The sequence below is a fragment of the Bombina bombina genome, chromosome 2 (genome assembly GCF_027579735.1).
Source record: "Bombina bombina isolate aBomBom1 chromosome 2, aBomBom1.pri, whole genome shotgun sequence".
Lineage (NCBI taxonomy): Eukaryota > Metazoa > Chordata > Amphibia > Anura > Bombinatoridae > Bombina > Bombina bombina.
The window spans coordinates 937,047,533-937,065,493 of record NC_069500.1 but is presented as its reverse complement, the minus strand read 5'-3'; the positions used below and the strand labels follow the sequence as shown (position 1 = coordinate 937,065,493).

The following is a 17,961-nucleotide window of genomic DNA, read 5'->3' as shown; positions in this document are numbered from 1 at the left end:
ATGGCCCATAACGCTGCTTTTTCCCTAACGCCGGTATTACAAGTCTTGTCAGTATAGTTGTACCGCACACCTTTTAGCCCGTCACACAACGTCAGTACCGCACCTTTAAAAAAAAAGTCCTTTTTCAATGGGACTCCCATAGCGCAGGTATTACGAGTTTGCCTGGGGGCCATAAAGTGAGCGGTACACCCTATACTGACAAGATCCGTACCGCCATCTAAAGTCAGTAGTTATGAGTTTTACGTTACAAAGCTGTAGCATAAAACTCATAACTAAAGTGTTAAAAAGTACACTAACACCCATAAACTACCTATTAACCCCAAAACCGAGGCCCTCCTGCATCGCAAACACTATAATAAATTTATTAACCCCTAATCTGCTGCTCCGGACATCGCCGCCACTATTAAAATGTATTAACCCCTATTCCACCGCTCCTCAACATCGTCGCCACTATAATAAACCTATTAACCCCTAAACCGCCACCCTCTTGCATTGCAAACACTATTTAAATATTATTAACCCCTAATCTGCCGTCCACCCACACTGCCGCTATAATAAACCTATTAACCCCTAAACCGCAAGCCCCCCACAACGAAATATACTTAAATAAACTATTAACCCCTAAACCGAAAGCCCCCCACAATTAAATATACTAAAATAAACTATTAACCCAAAAACCTAACGACCCCCTAACTTAATATTAAAATTACAATTTCCCTATCTTAAATTAAATTAAAATTTACCTGTCAAATTAAATAAATACATTTTAAATTAACAATTAAACTAAGATAATTATTAAACTACAATTAAACTAACTACCAATTAAATTAAACTACACATTAAAAAAATCCTAACACTACTCTAAAAATTCTGAAAAGTATCTAATTACAAAAAAATAAAAAAAATATATTGCAAAAAAACAAACACTAAATTATGAAAAATAAGAAACAAATTATCAAAAATAAAAAAGAATTACACCTAATCTAATAGCCCTATCAAAATAAAAAGCCCCCCAAAATAAAAAAAAACCTAGCCTAAAATAAACTACCAATGGCCCTTAAAAGGGCCTTTTGTCGGGCAGTGCCCCAAAGAAATCAGCTCTTTTACCTGTAAAAAAAATAAAAACACCACCCCAACAGTAAAACCCACCAACCCCACAACCAACTCCCTCCAATAAAATAACTATCTAAAAAAAACTAAGCTCCCCATTGCCCTAAAAAGGGCATTTGTATGGGCATTGCCCTTAAAAGGGCATTTAGCTCTTTAACATGCCCAGACCCTAAACTAAAAATAAAACCCACCCAAAAAAAAACTTTAAAAAACCTAACACTAACCCCCGACGATCCACTTACAGTTCTTGAAGTCCCACTTGAAGGATCCATCGAGCAGACAAAGTCATCATCCATGCGGCAATAAGTCTTCATCCAGGCGGCCTCTTCGATCTTCATCCAGCCGGCGAAGTCCTCACCCAGGCAGCAAGAAGTCTTTATCCAGACGGCATCTTCTATCTTCATCCATCCAGCGTGGAGCTGGTCCATCCTGAAGACATCCGGCACGGAGCATCCGCTTCATACGGTCTCCGCCGTACACTGGAACTTAAATGCAAGTGACGTCATCCAAGGTGGCGTCCCTTGCATTCCTATTGGCTGAAAGATTTCAATCAGCCAATAGGATTAGAGCTGCTAAAATCCTATTGGCTGTTCCAATCAGCCAATAGGATGAGAGCTCAATCCAATTGGCTGATTGGAACAGCCAATAGGATTTTAGCAGCTCTAATCCTATTGGCTGATTGGAACTGCCAATAGGATTTTAGCAGCTCTAATCCTATTGGCTGACTGAAATCTTTCAGCCAATAGGAATGCAAGGGACGCCATCTTGGATGACGTCACTTGCATTGAAGTTCCAGTGTATGGCGGAGACCATATGAAGACGATGCTCCGCACCAGTTTCTTCAGGATGGACCCGCTCCACGCCGGATGGATGAAGATAGAAAATGCCGTCTGGATGAAGACGTCTTGCCACCTGGATGAGGACTTCGCCGGCTGGATGAAGATCGAAGAGGCCGCCTCGATGAAGACTTCTTGCCGCATGTATTATGACTTCGCCGGCTGGATGGATCCTTCAAGCGGGACTTCAAGAACTGTAAGTGGATCGTCGGGGGTTAGTGTTAGGTTTTTTTAAGGGTTTTTTGGGTGGGTTTTATTTTTAGTTTAGGGTCTGGGCATGTAAAAGAGCTAAATGCCCTTTGTGGGGAAATGCCCATACAAATGCCCTTTTCAGGGCAATAGGGAGTTTAGTTTTTTTTTTAGATAGTTATTTTATTTGGGGGGGGTTGGTTGTGGGGATGGTGGGTTTTACTGTTGGGGGGTGTTTGTATTTTTTTACAGGTAAAAAAGCTGATTTCTTTGGGGCAATGCCCCACAAAAGGCCATTTTAAGGGCCATTGGTAGTCTATTGTAGGCTAGGGTTTTTTTATTGGGGGGGGGGCTTTTTTATTTTGATAGGGCTATTAGATTAGGTGTAATTCTTTTTTATTTTTGATAATTTGTTTCTTATTTTTTGTAATTTAGTGTTTGTTTTTTTATGTAATTTAGTTTAGTGTAAGGCATGTTAGGTTTTATTTCACAGGTAAAGTTTGTATTTATTTTAACTAGGTAGTTAGTAAATAGTTAATAACTATTTACTAACTAGTCTACCTAGTTAAAATTAATATAAACTTATGACGCAAAACACAAAATGAGAGTGCTCAGTCTTTGAAACCCACAATCTCGTAGATGAGAGATCAATGCAGGGGTTAGAGTCCCAATCGATATGCGTAAATTTGGGAAAACAGTCAGTAACACTAAGATTGGGCTTTTAGAAATCCATTAGACTGAAGCTGAGGTGCACACTTACTCACCAGTCTGTCTGTACTCATTCTCACTGAAACACTGAACTGAAACTGAAAGTACTAGTAGCTGGTGAGCAGGCTGATCTGTAAGTGGGATAATCCATACTTAAGGTGGAATAGCATGATTATAATTATTTATAATTTATGCATGCAATTTAGCTAAATCACGAGCAAGATTTAGCAAAATGTACTCACGATTTAGAAAAATGTGCTCACAATTTAGAAAAAAATCTTGTGTGACACCTTTCGGACTCTGTAATTGGCACCTATGAGTTCAGTAAGAATTCTCCATGTTTTAAAGGACTCATTCTATTACAGCAAGGCTTCTTGATATGTTCATATAATGTTTAACAGCTGCTGAGCAAGCTATCTAATCTTTCTTGATAAATTTATACTTTTTTTTTTTTTTTACCAATTCTTATGTGTTCCAACTTTTAAAGCAGCATTTGGTAGGAACGTTTTCCAAAAAGCTATTTTTTTTAATTCATAATTGTTGCTTTTGTACTAACCCAAAAGCAAGGAAACCCCACATTTATAACTGTGATAAAACGTTGTCATAATATTTCAAGGGGTATCAACCCATACACACCCTTATTGTTTATATGTTATGCCTGTTTTCTTTCACCAAAGTTATATTTGTTGTCAATCTTTTTTCTCCTTTTTTCTTAAAACAGCTGCTAGCCTGGTCCTATATGTGAACTAAAGCAGCCAGAAAAAAGGAGTATATATATATATATAAGCATTAAATTAGATGTTTTTTGTAAAGTTTCTGCCAACTCCAGAAGACTAAATACCCCAAAGTGGTCACTTTATGATATAATTGTAGGTGTAAATAAACATATATCCTAAGCATAAATCTGGTTGTCTTTTCATGTAACAACCCCCATTCCTGTTATTCAGTTTTTATCCTACACAATTAATACAGTAGATATAGAGATGAAGAGATCATAAGATACTTACGTGTTTCTTTTTGAATGCTTCAACTAAGTTTGCTGCCTGGCTGGGAGATATTGGGAAGTTGAGACGTGGGCCTGTGTATGATTCTGGAACTTCTATTGATTCATAGTCACAATATTTTTCCAATTCTGTGTCCTTGTAGGTCTCCTCTTCAGTGAACATGCGGCAGATAAAATCCCCTTACAAAGGTAAAATGTCCCAAAAAGACATTTACCAAGGAGTGCAACACAAACTGCAATATGCAATATTATCTTATGTTACAGTGTGAACTATCTTAGCTTTATAAGTCAGTAATAGAATTGTTTTCTTATCAATACTTTGGATGGAATTTTCTTATATAATATATATATATATATATATATATATATATATACACACACATACATATATATATATATATATATATATATATATATATATATATATATATATATACACATACATACATCATATACACTCACCGGCCACTTTTTTAGGTACACCTTGCTAGTACCGGTTTTGGACCCCCTTTTGCCTTCAGAACTGCCTTAATTCTTCATGGCATAGATTCAACAAGGTGTTGAAAACATTTCTCAGACATTTTGGTCCATATTGACATGATAGTATCACACAGTTGCTGCAGATTTGTTGGCTGCACATCCATGATGTAAATCTCCTGTTTTACCACATCCCAAAGGTGCTCTATTGGATTGAGATCTGGTAACTGTGGAGGCCATTGGAGTACAGTGAACTCATTGTCATGTTCAAGAAACCATTTTGAGATGATTTGAGCTTTGTGACATGTTGCATTATCCTGCTGGAAGTAGCCATCAGAAGATGGGTACACTCTGTAGTCATAAAGGGGTGGACATGGTCAGCAACAATACTCAGGTAGGCCGTGGCTTTTAAAAGATGCTCAATTGGTACTAAGGGGCCCAAAGTGTGCCAAGAAAATATCTCCCACACCATTACACCACCACCACCAGCCTTAACAGTTGATACAAGACATGATGGATCCATACCTTCATGTTGTTTACGCCAAATTCTGACCCTACCATCTGAATGTCGCAGCTGAAATAGAGACTCATCAGACCAGGCAACGTTTTCCAATTTTGGTGAGCCTGTGTGAATTGTAGCCTCAGTTTCCTGTTCTTAGCTGACAGGAGTGGCACCTGGTGTTGTCTTCTGCTGCTGTAACCCATCTTCTTCAAGGTTCGACGTGTTATGCGTTCAGAGATGGTATTCTGTATAGCTTGGTTGTAACAAGTGGTTATTTGAGTTACTGTTGCCCTTTTATCATCTCGATTCAGTCTGCCCATTCTCCTCTGACATCAACAAGACATTTTCGTCCACAGAAGTGCCGCTCACTGGATATTTTCTCTTTTTCTGACCATTCTCTGTAAACCCTAAAGATGGTTGTGCGTAAAAGTCCCAGTAGATCAGCAGTTTTTGAAATACTCAGACTAGCCGTCTGGGACCAACAACCATGCCACGTTCAAAGTCACTTAAATCCACTTTCTTCCCCATTCTAATGCTCGTTTTGAACTTCAGCAAGTCATCTTCATCACGTCTAGATGCATAAATACATTGAGTTGCTGCCATGTGATTGGCTGATTAGAAATTTGTGTTACCAAGCAATTGAACAGGTGTACCTTATAAAGTGGTCAATGAGTGTGCATATATATATATATATATATATATATACACACAAACATATACATATACATATATATATATATATATATATATATATTTATGTGTTAATGTGTATATGTAATGCTTCTATTGCAAACTGAAATGCATTCATGCACACTTTAATTTTTACCTTTCTATTGCTTTAACTTTATGTTTTTGTTTCTTCAAACATCTTTGTACAAAAGCCTTTAACTGTCATTATTTAATGTTAGAAAAGCGGACACCATTCATTAGGATAATTTGAAATACATTTTCTAGTTATACTAGTCCAGCCCACGTATTAGTAACTAAGAACCAAAGAGTAACTTACTCTCTTTAGTGTTGCCGGGAGTGAAATGGTCCATAAGGAAGTTGAAAAAGTCACAAAGCTGAAAGTAAAACACAAGCAACTTGTTACTTATGACTGTAGTTCAAAGGGAAAAAAAAAAATCAGCAAATATTTATATTCATTAGTGGAAGATTTATTATTTGAACAGTAATTGCAGAATTGAAAAAAATATTCTGCTTACAAAGTGTCTAGTGCAAATATGTATTACTGATGAACAAAATATAATAAATATAAATGTTATAGTCAGGGGTAGCATGAGTACCCAAGATTCCCCTCTGAGCTACCACTGTCTGCAGCTGTAGTACTTAGTAAATAAGATTGTTTTACAATATATATATAAAACTAAGCAGTTATACAGAGACTGTTGTGGGACACCCCTGTTTGCAATATGATAGTCACTTGCAGTTCATGTTTGTTTTATGTATCTTTTTGGAGAAGGGGTAACATTGTTTCAATAAATATTTTTTTTTCTTTTGTTTAAATTTATGATTGCCATGTGTGAGATCAAAATTTACATTTATGAGGTCATTGATGATGTCATGTTAACACCAGAACTTTAGACATTAATTATGTTATTGATGATGCAATTTATAATGTCAATGAAAGATCTTCATGAGGTTGGAATAGTTTAAGTTTGAAATGTCTTGGATTTTAAATGCTTGAATTAATATTTAATTTGTACTTGTCCATCACATATAGGGTAACTCAGCATTTATTTGCTCTCTGTATGAAAGTGCTTTGCATCCCCTTGAATTTAATATAAATTTATAGCGTTATATTTGGATATTTGTTATTTATATGGTTTTTATTTTTCTATTATAATCCCTTTACTAAGATAAGTAAATATTGTCACTACACAAGAATTAATTATATCACCATAATGGAGTAAACATTTATTAATCATGTAATCTTGTAATAAAATATAGGGGCACATACATTAGTACTAATGAAGTATTGAAAACAAAGTTTGAAGCAAAAGGCACATAAAACTATGAATATTTATGTCATGATGTACCGATTCCTAAGCAGTGGTCAAGGGGGTTAAAAAATATGACTAAAGTCCTCTTCTTGTCTTCACCTACATAGCTGTGCCCATTACACTTGCACACTTTACAGCTAGATCACATTTCAACAATAAACATAAAAGTCCTTCTTCTAAATAGTCTGAATTTAAAGCATAAAAATTATACCTTCCCTGTAGAAAATGTATCTGGCTCTTTGAAAAGAAAAAAAAATGCTGAATGCACTACAGTGGCACACTTGCTACCTACAAGTAATTCCCATTAGTGTACATATTGAGGGCTGTGTAGAGACAGAGGAGCCTTTGGTATCTACTAAATGAGTACTGCAGACATTTGCACCATGGTATTATTTTTCTGTTGGTAAATTAATTCCCTGTAAAATGCTACTACTACAGGGATTATTATTTCCCTAAAATAATGTGTGGTAGCAACTCAAACATTTATGTGTTTGTTTTTTTCCGTTTTTTTCTTTTGGTTACTACCACTTATTACGTTTAAAAATGAGACACATATTGTTTTTGACAATATTTATTTCTATTGTTTGTCAAAGTCCCATTTCCATTTTGGCATGATCTGAATACAAGATGGCAACTTCGGGTTTCTATGGATAAGTCTTATAATATCTCTTCTTATACTGGATTTTAACATTACCGAAGCTGTAAAGTATGAACCCGCTGCCTTGCAACACTGTATCTGACTAGGAGACCTTCAAACGAGATTGTGCCTTCTTGACTGAGTTTTTATAGGGACACGCCTCAATGCATGCTAAATCTAAAAACTGTCACAAAGTGCTTGAGTCTACGTTATTTAAAGGGACATTCTACTTGAAAATGTTTATTGTTTATAAAGATTGGTAATCCCTTTAATACAAACAAATAGAAACAGTTCTCCAAATATATAAAGTGCAAGTGCTGGATATACAGTATATAAACTGTCAATACTGGATCAAAGCATGTAGAGATTATGGGCGATCAGTTCTCACTGTGCCTGACTCACCACTCCAAGGAAGCTTGCAAAACCCAATCCCTCGGGGGACTGTGGCAAATAACCAACCCTACCCCTTGCGCTCCGGTTCTTTGGGTCCGGCTGCGATCACCACATTCCTCCACTAACAATGTTGTATCTTCAATGAGGCTGCACAACACGTGTGATCATCGCTTCCGAGTGACGTCATCGACCAAGCGCTGGTTGGCTAACAGTGCTGTATACGCCTACTCTGTCCGTCTTCATACTTTCAATGAATCCAGGATAAAAGCAGTCACCCAAAGCTGATAGGTAGTATAAAGGATAGGAGGGCTCCTCTCCCTTCTACGTAAAGTGACAACAAAAATAATCCTGGACAAACCACCTCTTAGATTACGATAAAACCAAGGCTTTATTAAGTTCCAATTAAAAAGTACATGGGTACCAAGGCATAGTAGGGAAAGAGAGTAGAAATGGTCTTACGCGTTTCGGCAATGCGTAGCCGTAATCATAGACCATAAAATCCCTTTAATACCCATTTCCCCGTTTTGCATAACCAAGACAGATATATCAATGGGATATGAAACCCAAACTTTTTCTTTTCATATAGAGCATGCAATTTTAAACAACCTTCTAATTTTATTCTATTATCGATTTCTCTTTGTTCTCTTGATATCTTGTTGAAAAGCAGGGATATAAGCTCAGGAGCATGCACTTGTCTGGAGCACTATATGGCAGCAGTTTTGCAAGATTGTTGTCCATTTGCAAGAGCATTAGAGGGCAGCAATATTTACTGCCATGTAGCGCTCCAGACACCTACCTAGGTATCTCTTCAACACAGAATATCAGGGGAACAAAGCAAATTTCATAATAGTAAGTAAATTAGAAATGTTTTACAAATGGTGTGCCCTGTCTGAATCACAAAATAACATTTTTGAGTTTCATATTCATTAAATACACTTTTTACTTCTGTGATTACCTTGTATCTAAGCCTCTGCAAACTGCCCCCCTTATTTATTTTCTTTTGACAGATTTGTATTTTAGCCAATCAGTGCTGACTTATAAATCTCTCCACAGGAGTGAGCCCAATGTTATCTATATGACACAAACGAACTAGCTCAATCTAACTGTAAAAAAAAAATGCATGGAGACAAGAGGCAGTTCAAGTGCTTAGAAATTAGCATATGGGATTACCTAGGTTTAGCTTTCAACAAAGAATACCAAGAGAACTAAGCAAATTTGATGATAAAAGTAAAATGGAAAGTTGCTTAAAATTGCATGCTCTATCTGAATCATGAAACTTTAATTTTGACTTGACTGTCCCTTTAACTCACTGTCACAAAGGTGCGTTCCAGTTTACAAGTTCAATAATGGTTATGAAGACACCAGTACTGTTTGGACAAACATGACAGTGCAATTGTGACATAGGGGCCGATTTAACATGCTGCGAATGCAGCTGTTTCCGCGTGAGCCTTCAGGCTCGCCGGAAACATAAGTTAAGAAGCAGCGGTCTTAACACCCCTGCTCCTTAACTCATCCGCCACCTCTGAGGCGGCTGACAGCAATCATCCCTTTCGGATAATCGAGATGATTGACACCCCCTGCTAGCGGCCGATTGGCTGCCAATCTGCAAGGGGCATCATTGCACAAGTATTTCACAAGGAATGCTTGTGCACTGATAAATGCCGACAGTGTATGTTGTCAGCATTTAGAGATGTCGGGTGACATAATCCGCTACAGAGGATCATGTCCGCCCACATCTTAATAAATCGACCCCTTAGAATCAAATATTAAAATAAAAACATGTCATTTGTAGATGTTGGAGTCCTGAAGTGACTATCAAAGTATGCCCATCATGCCCAAGATACATATGGCATTCATATGGTTAATCAATGGATAGATTTGGATTACAATGGGTTAAAGTCACACATGTAAATGAATATTTCACTTTTACAGTGAACAAAGATGTGAATGGGCTATTTTATTAGTTAGTTTCGGGTGACCTCCCAGTTTCAATTTTGGGAACAGGTACTTATCACAAAACAATACTTTTTCTGAAGTTATTCTTTTGAAAAGGCATTCACTGCTTCACTTTTAACAAACAAACTGATTTTGTATTGTGATCACCCAAGAAACGCAACAACCAAATCAGAAAGCCAAACCATTTCAGGAGCAAAGTGCAGATATATTATTATAGACCCCAATGTTAGCTAAGTGGGGTTTTTTTGTGGAAAAAGGTTACGCATTGTGAATATCATTTGCAAATCGCTACTCAGAATTCTTTGCTTCAGTGAAAATCTGTAAGTTGAGTTTTGTTTAAAGATCAGCTAATTTGCTTGGATGTGCGTAAAGACCTATTTTATATCATTCAATGATTTACACATGTTAATTAAAATCCAAATATTAAAATAGTGGCTGAAAAATAATCTCTATTTTTTGTTTCGTCCAATAATCACCACAAAGGCAAATTCCCTATTTTCCACTTTACCTTGATCTGGTCTTGTTCCCCAGTGTATTCTATAGATTGGAAAATACTCCAGGTACATCTCCTTCTAACTTCCATTTGGGCAATATATCTTCTGTACCAACGCTGAATCAAAACAGCTGACTTGAAAGCTGTAAGATATAAAATTATTGTAAAAACATACACAAGACAAACATACTATAAAATACTCCCATGGTTTAAAGTTGCTTGGTTCTAAACAACACATTTACTTAAGTATTGAATTTTTTTTGTCTTTAGTGTTCTTTTCTTTTAAATCTTTTCACTAATATTAAACTTTATGATATAAAATGTGTTGCATGGTATCAAGTTTGCCACCACAAAAAAGCCAGTACAATTGGGTACCTAGTGTTATATCTATTCTATGACTATGAGTCTGGGTCTAAAAAATTCAATGGTATGGAAAGAACTATCACTCCGACCCTTGCACGGAAAGACTTCACTCGATTGTCTTAAAAAAAAGTGGGCTTCACGTGTCTTTTTCTTTCCATACAATCAGTGCATTTCATATTTTTTAAACAAACTCGCCATCTAACATTTGGTGAGAAATATTAGTGAGACCTGCATGCGCAAGATGCTTAAAGAGATCATCAAACACGTCCAAGAAATGCCCCTGGTCACCTCCCTCTAGTCTCCAAGGCTGCAAGACTCATTTTACAAAAGAAAACTAAAGTAGATTTTTAATTTTGTATTCTTAGTTACAATTTGAATTTTTATTTTGAAATGACTTTGTACATTAAATACAATTTTTACTTCATACATTAAGGCGCAAATTACAAGCGGAGCGCTAAATATCACTTTAACGTAATCGATATTTGCGCTCCACTGAATAATACCGGCGCATGCTAGTGTGTGCTGGTATTACAAGTTGAGTGCAATGTGAACGCAAGCTTGTGTTCACATTGCTGGGATTCCGGGAAGCATTGTGTTCACAAGAGAACGTTTCAATAGGATCCAATGGGAGCCTCATTCTCATGCCGTCAGGCACAGCATGAGAACTAGCGCAGAGAAGGGGATAAGTTGCGCAGCGAGGGGCAGCAATTAACCTCTTAATGACCAGTGACGTACCCTGTATGTCACTGGTCTTTCTATGAGGGTGCTGGAGGGAGGGTCTAATAGTTCTCTATTATAGCCACACAATCCCTTAATGACCAGCTATGTACAGGGTTAAATATATATATATATAAAAGCATATGCTTATATATTTACTGGGAACACACAGTTCCCATAGACCACAATGTAAAGACAGTGCCCTTTTTTCTCTAACTCCCCACAACCTTCACTTTTAACCCCTAAAAACTTCCTAATGCAGCAGTTTTTATGGGGAGAAAAATGCTAAAAAAAAATTTCCATAAAAAATTTAAATACCCTCTATTCTGGGGGCATTTGGGGGCACTTTTAGAAAATTAACCAGAGATCTGATCTCTTGTTAATTTTTTGAGTGCTAATTGTTACCGGAAGCTTGGGGTAGCAATAACCATCAACTTTTAATGGCTGGTTATTTACTGCGCACCTGCAAACAGGCAAATTTGCCTGTTTGTGGGCCCACAATAAATTAGCGCTCCACTTGTAATATAGCCCTAAATAAGTACTTTATATAATAATTTTACTGTTTAATGTAAATTCATTTTATAATACAGTTTCAATGTATAGGGTTTTTAATGTTTACTTTATTATGATTTTTACATTGTACATTCTATATGCTTTTAAAACTATCTTTATTAAGAACTATACTGTAATATATGTATCTCTCCTTCACATACATAAATATAGGTAATAACCTTTAGCAAGATACAAGGCTAGCAATGTAAAATCTGCCTTTAGAAAATACCTTGCAGCATAGCCCTGATGGATAAATTTTAGAGAATCTCACCTGAGCAGAGAGTAAGGTTGCCACCTTTAGTTTAGGCCAAACCCTAACACTATTCTGTCGTGCACAGCACAGCAAAATGTATAATAGCACATAAACACAAACTCGCACATAGATATTCACACTCTCAAGCACACTCTAACATGCACTTACACTCACACACACTCTAACACATACACTCTCTCGTACACGCTTACACTCTCACACACACTCTAACACATACTAACACATACACTCTCTCATACACGCTTACACTCTCACACACACTCTAACACATACTAACACATACACTCCCTCATACACGCTTACACTCTCACACACACTCTAACACATACTAACACATACACTCTCTTATACACGCTTACACTCTCACACACACTCTAACACATACTAACACATACACTCTCTCATACACGCTTACACTCTCACACACACTCTAACACACAATCACACACACACAAAGACACTGATAACACACACACATTTTCTTTGGGCATTTTTCTACCTAGATTTTAAGAATAAGAGATTGAATTTTGATTCTTTGATGTTAATTTAAAACATTCTTACTGTGTCAATGTCAATCTTTTTAATCCTAAAACAGTGTTAATTTCTTAAAAATACACATTTACACACAGTGATCATACCTGTGCTAGCTGGTAGAAGGGACGTACCTGCAATGAATCAAACACAATCAATATCATTCTAAAATGTCATCATATTTCCTCTAATGTTTGTTTAATGTGGCATGATCAGCAATAGCATTAAACCAACACGAAATTATTTGCTAGAGAGTCATTATTGAGTTTAGGTATTTTATGGACAATAATTTAAAATTATAACCCAGCAGGAACATGTAAAATGTCAGACAGAGCCACATATGTTTAATCAAATGAGATAATAGAAGTAAAAGAAAAAGCTGGTTAAAATTGTATGAGGTATCTGAATTATGAAGGGAACATTTTGGATTTCATTCCCCTTTAAAGTGGAACAGCTATTTTTTGTATTATTGGAATCATATAGTTTTGATACACAGGGAATTATCAGTAAGTTGCTGGAAGTCTTTGAGAACATTCAGAATATAAGCTTAATGCATAGGGAAAATAACTTAATTATACAAATTATGTTTTAAACCAGTGAGGAGAAAGCATATACATTGCAATTTATCTTTACATGTTCAGAACAGTGCCAGATTGGTCCGCTGGGATACCAGGACTTTTCCAGGCTGTAGCGCCACATCCTTGGTCAGGGAGGTCACAGATCGAGCCTTGTTATTATGCATATCACATTTATTTAAGACTGCTCTGCTCCTGACGTGAGTGGGGTGGGGTGGCCTGTGGTGGCAAAAAAGTGGCCCTACGCAGTGGGGGGGGGGGTGAAAGCAGGGGTGGGGCGGGAGGCTGGGGCCACTTTTTAAACATTTCCGGGGCCGGTCTGATTTCTCAGTCTGGCCCTGGTTCAGAAATGTAATATATAGGTTACCCACTTAAAATATAATTTACCTAAAAAATAAATAAATTATGATACATACGAGCAGTACTTAAAGTGTTATTAAAGGGACATGAACATTGTGTAATAACAACACTTTTCTGTGTTACTGCAATGAATTAGAATGCAAGACAAGTGTTAAAACTTCCTGAATGCATTAACACTTTGTTGCAATTGTTTATCAGTTGGCAAACTCCCCTTATCACTTGTCTTATTTGGAAGAGCCAATCTGGACTTGTTACCATTTACCTCTGTTGCATTGTTTGCAAAAAAGTACATTGTTTTGTAGTATCTTATTTTATCACTTTTGCTGACGCCAATTAGTAACATATATGTAGGAGGGTTACAATGCAGTGTCCTCTTCCTAGGATTAAAAAATCTTACAATTTGCAGAGTTAAATTACTGTTAAGGGTTTTTTGTACTAATCCTATTTAATCATTTTATATTACAATCGCAAAGCGTTTCATTTCCCTTTAAAGATATTTTTGTACTTGCATAGCTTATATAAGTACAAACAGAAAGAGAAGCAGTCTGCCAGGGACGCACAACAACTCAGTGGCTTGTTCTATGGCCCGGTAACCACCTGGAAGTAACTTCTTTTTGCTAGGGTGACCATACTGCCACTTTAAAAAGGGACACATATGAAAAATACATATGTCAGGGTTCTTATAATGGAACATTATTCAAAACATTTCTTTAAAAGCTCTGACATATGTATTTTTCATATGTGTCCCTTTTTAAAGCGGCAATATGGTCACCCTACTTTTTGCCCAATTGTGCTTTAAAACGTACTGCATTGAAAAAGTGCTACATACAAGATAAATGTTTTAAAAGTATTTAAACAGATAACTTTATTAATGATTTGCAAAACTCTGGTGAATATGTTTAGGTCTCTAGGGACAAGCACAATTTTTACACAAAAGCATACAATTAAAGATTTTATATTATTACAGTTTCATACAGTTGTATGTCACTTTATTATTAGCATCTTACCTTGAGCGATGGAGCTGGCTAAAATGTTGTAGAGAAAAAAATGACAAATAAAATTATGTTTTTTTTTAGCTTTTTAGTATTTGTAGGTCATTTGATTGCTTAATAAAAACAAATATGTGCCTAGATTTAGAGTTTGGCGTTAGCCGTCAAAAGCAGCGTTAAGGGGTCCTAACGCTGCTTTTTAACGCCCGCTGGTATTTAGAGTCAGGCAGGAAAGGGTCTAACGCTCACTTCCCTACCGCGATTCCAGGCTACCGCAGATTCCCTTACACCAATTGCGTATCCTATCTTTTCAATGGGATCTGCCTAACGCCGGTATTTGGAGTCTTGGGAGAAGTGAGCGGTAGACCCTCTACCGACAAGACTCCTACCGCCAAAAAAAGTCAGTAGTTAAGAGCTTTATGGGCTAACGCGTGAATATAAAGCTCTTAACTACTGTGCTACAAAGTACACTAACACCCATAAACTACCTATGTACCCCTAAACCGAGGCCCCCCACATCGCCGCCACTATAATAAAAAAATTGAACCCCTACTCTGCCGACCGGACATCGCCGCCACCTATATTATACCTATGAACCCCTAATCTGCTGCCCCTAACATCGCCGACCCCTATATTATATTTATTAACCCCTAATCTGCCCCCCCACATTGCCGCTACCTAACTACACTTATTAACCCCTAATCTGCCGACCGGACCTCGCCGCCACTATAATAAATGTATTATCCCCTAAACCGCCTCACTCCCGCCTCGCAAACACTATAATAAATTTATTAACCCCTAAACTGCCGCACTCCCGCCTTGCAAACACTAGAATGAATAGTATTAACCCCTAATCTGCCCTCCCTAACATCGCCGCCACCTACCTACAATTATTAACCCCTAATCTCCCATCCGCACCGTCTCCGCTACTATAATAAAGTTATTAACCCCTAAACCTAACTCTAACCCTAACCCTAACACCCCCTAACATAAATATAATTTAAATTAAACGAAATAATATTCCTAAAATTAACTAAAGTATTCCTATTTAAAACTAAATACTTACCTATAAAATAAATCCTAATATAGCTACAATATAACTAATAATTACATTGTAGCTATTTTAGGATTTATATTTATTTTACAGGCAACTTTGTATTTATTTTAACTAGGTACAATAGCTATTAAATAGTTAAGAACTATTTAATAGCTACCTAGTTAAAATAAGTACAAAATTACCTGTGAATAAATCCTAACCTAAGTTACAATTAAACCTAACACTACACTATCATTAAATTAATTAAATAAATTACCTACAATTAGCTAAATTAAAATACAATTAACTATTCTATAATACAAAAAACCCCCACTAAATTACAAAAAATAAAAAAGAATTACAAGAAGTTTAAACTAATTACACCTAATCTAAGCCCCCTAATAAAATAATAAAGCCTCCCAAAATAAAAAAAATGCCCTACCCTATTCTAAATTACCAAGTAACCAGCTCTTTTACCAGCCCTTAAAAGGGCTTTTTGCGGGACATCGTATTGAACTCGCATTCTATTGGCTGATCGGAACCTCTAAACTTACATTCTTGCTTTTCAAATAAACATACCAAGAGAATGAAGAAAATTTGATAATAGGAGTAAATTAGAAAGTTACTTAAATTTGCATGCTCTATCTGAATCACAAAATAAAAATTTTGGGTTCAGTGTCCCTTTAAGATGGGTGCCGAGCATGCTGCTCAGATCACATTGGCAGCCATATATTAAAAGAATAAGTAGCTGTTACCCTACAATGTAAGGAGAACTACTACTAAAATACTGATACTCACATCCACAACAAACCCACACAAGGTGAAACACCTGGTTATGCCACATGCATCTAATATCAGTAGTTAGAGTATATGACTACTTCCCAGTATACTGATTTAAAGAACTGGGGCCAGGGGGTAGAATCTTGATGTTCCAAGAGCTGGGTGACTGCAACCCTAGAGCTTCAATCTGTCAATGCATTGTGGGATTGTCATGGTTTGGGACCTTTTCTCACTGCCCATACCACACAATTCAATTTCCAAACTAAAACCATGAATTCTACAGGCTTCACCCATGGCCCACTCCAAAGGACACCTGCTGCCAAATCCCACAAGTACCCCTCCCACATTTTAGGGCATATTGCAAATGCTTGGAGGTATTTAATCCTAGGGGTGTGGCTGAGAGTTCATTGGAGAATCATAGAGTTTCTCTATGAGGAATAAAGTGAAACCAGAATCTCAAAGGGACAGTAAACACCAATGTTCATATAACCACGTTATAGACACTATTATAAAGATTAATATGCTCAGATACTGATCTAAAAATCCAGTATAAAATCTTTTTAAAACTTACTTAGAAGCTCCCAATTTAGCACTGCTGATGAGGTTAAGCTGGGACACTCACTGAAAGGGGCTAGGAAAGCAGAAAGAGCAGACCCCCCCCCCACCTCCCCTGCATATGAAAAGACCCTTTACACAAACAGGAGCATGCAGGAGTCTTTGGACTTGGGTCAACATCTGATACTTCAGGGCTTGGTTATGAGTCTTAAATCAGCAAAATGTTATTCAACTGTAACATTGTTACAAAATACACTCCTAGATGGGCTATATTAATGGATCATCTACAAAACATTTATGCAAAGAAAACTCTAGTGTACAATATCCCTTTAATAAGGTACAGAAAAGTGCTGGGAGGGACGTTGAGATAAAGCTTACAAACTGTGACAGTCCTGCTAAATGTGGGACAATTTTGATCTCTTATTATTCAGATGTAATAAGTCCCAAATAATCATATATTAACACTGGCATATCCACATTATCTGTCTGTCTATCTAGTCAGCAATACAATTAATTTAAGAAATGTTACTTCCTTGCTTTAAACCATTATTGTTGCAAATATCATATTTCCTGAGTAGATAACGACTCACAATTCGGTCCCCAGTTTTTTGTTCCCTTGTTTAATTATAAATAAAATATTATATATATTTATGTCTTGGCCACACATAGCAGTTTTAAATATCTAAATTGTCTAATATTTTAAAATGATCAAGTAGAATATTTTTGGGGTCATTGAAAAATAGCACTATAGCTTTTCTAGTAGGAGGGACAAATTGCTAGTTAGGAAGGGAAAAGTTACTAAACCACCCAATATTAAACATGAGGAATAGATTAATGTCTTATTCATGTGCTTTATAGCACCTAGGTAGTGAGGTAGTGGAGCTAGTTGTAATGTATAGCCCTGGTCATAATATATAGTAGT

The 17,961-nt window shown here is 36.6% G+C and overlaps 1 protein-coding gene across 1 annotated transcript in view; it reads right to left on the bottom strand.

Moving 5' to 3' along the window:
- PPEF2 (protein phosphatase with EF-hand domain 2) overlaps window positions 1–17,961 on the bottom strand; it is a 141,085-nt gene that overhangs the window by 63,662 nt on the left and 59,462 nt on the right. The window contains exons 5-7 of the mRNA XM_053700166.1: window positions 10,323–10,450; window positions 5,832–5,889; window positions 3,851–4,026 (exon numbers count right to left, since the gene is read on the bottom strand). Coding sequence (XP_053556141.1) covers window positions 3,851–4,026; window positions 5,832–5,889; window positions 10,323–10,450 — 362 coding nt within the window. The remainder of the gene's footprint in view (window positions 1–3,850; window positions 4,027–5,831; window positions 5,890–10,322; window positions 10,451–17,961) is intronic.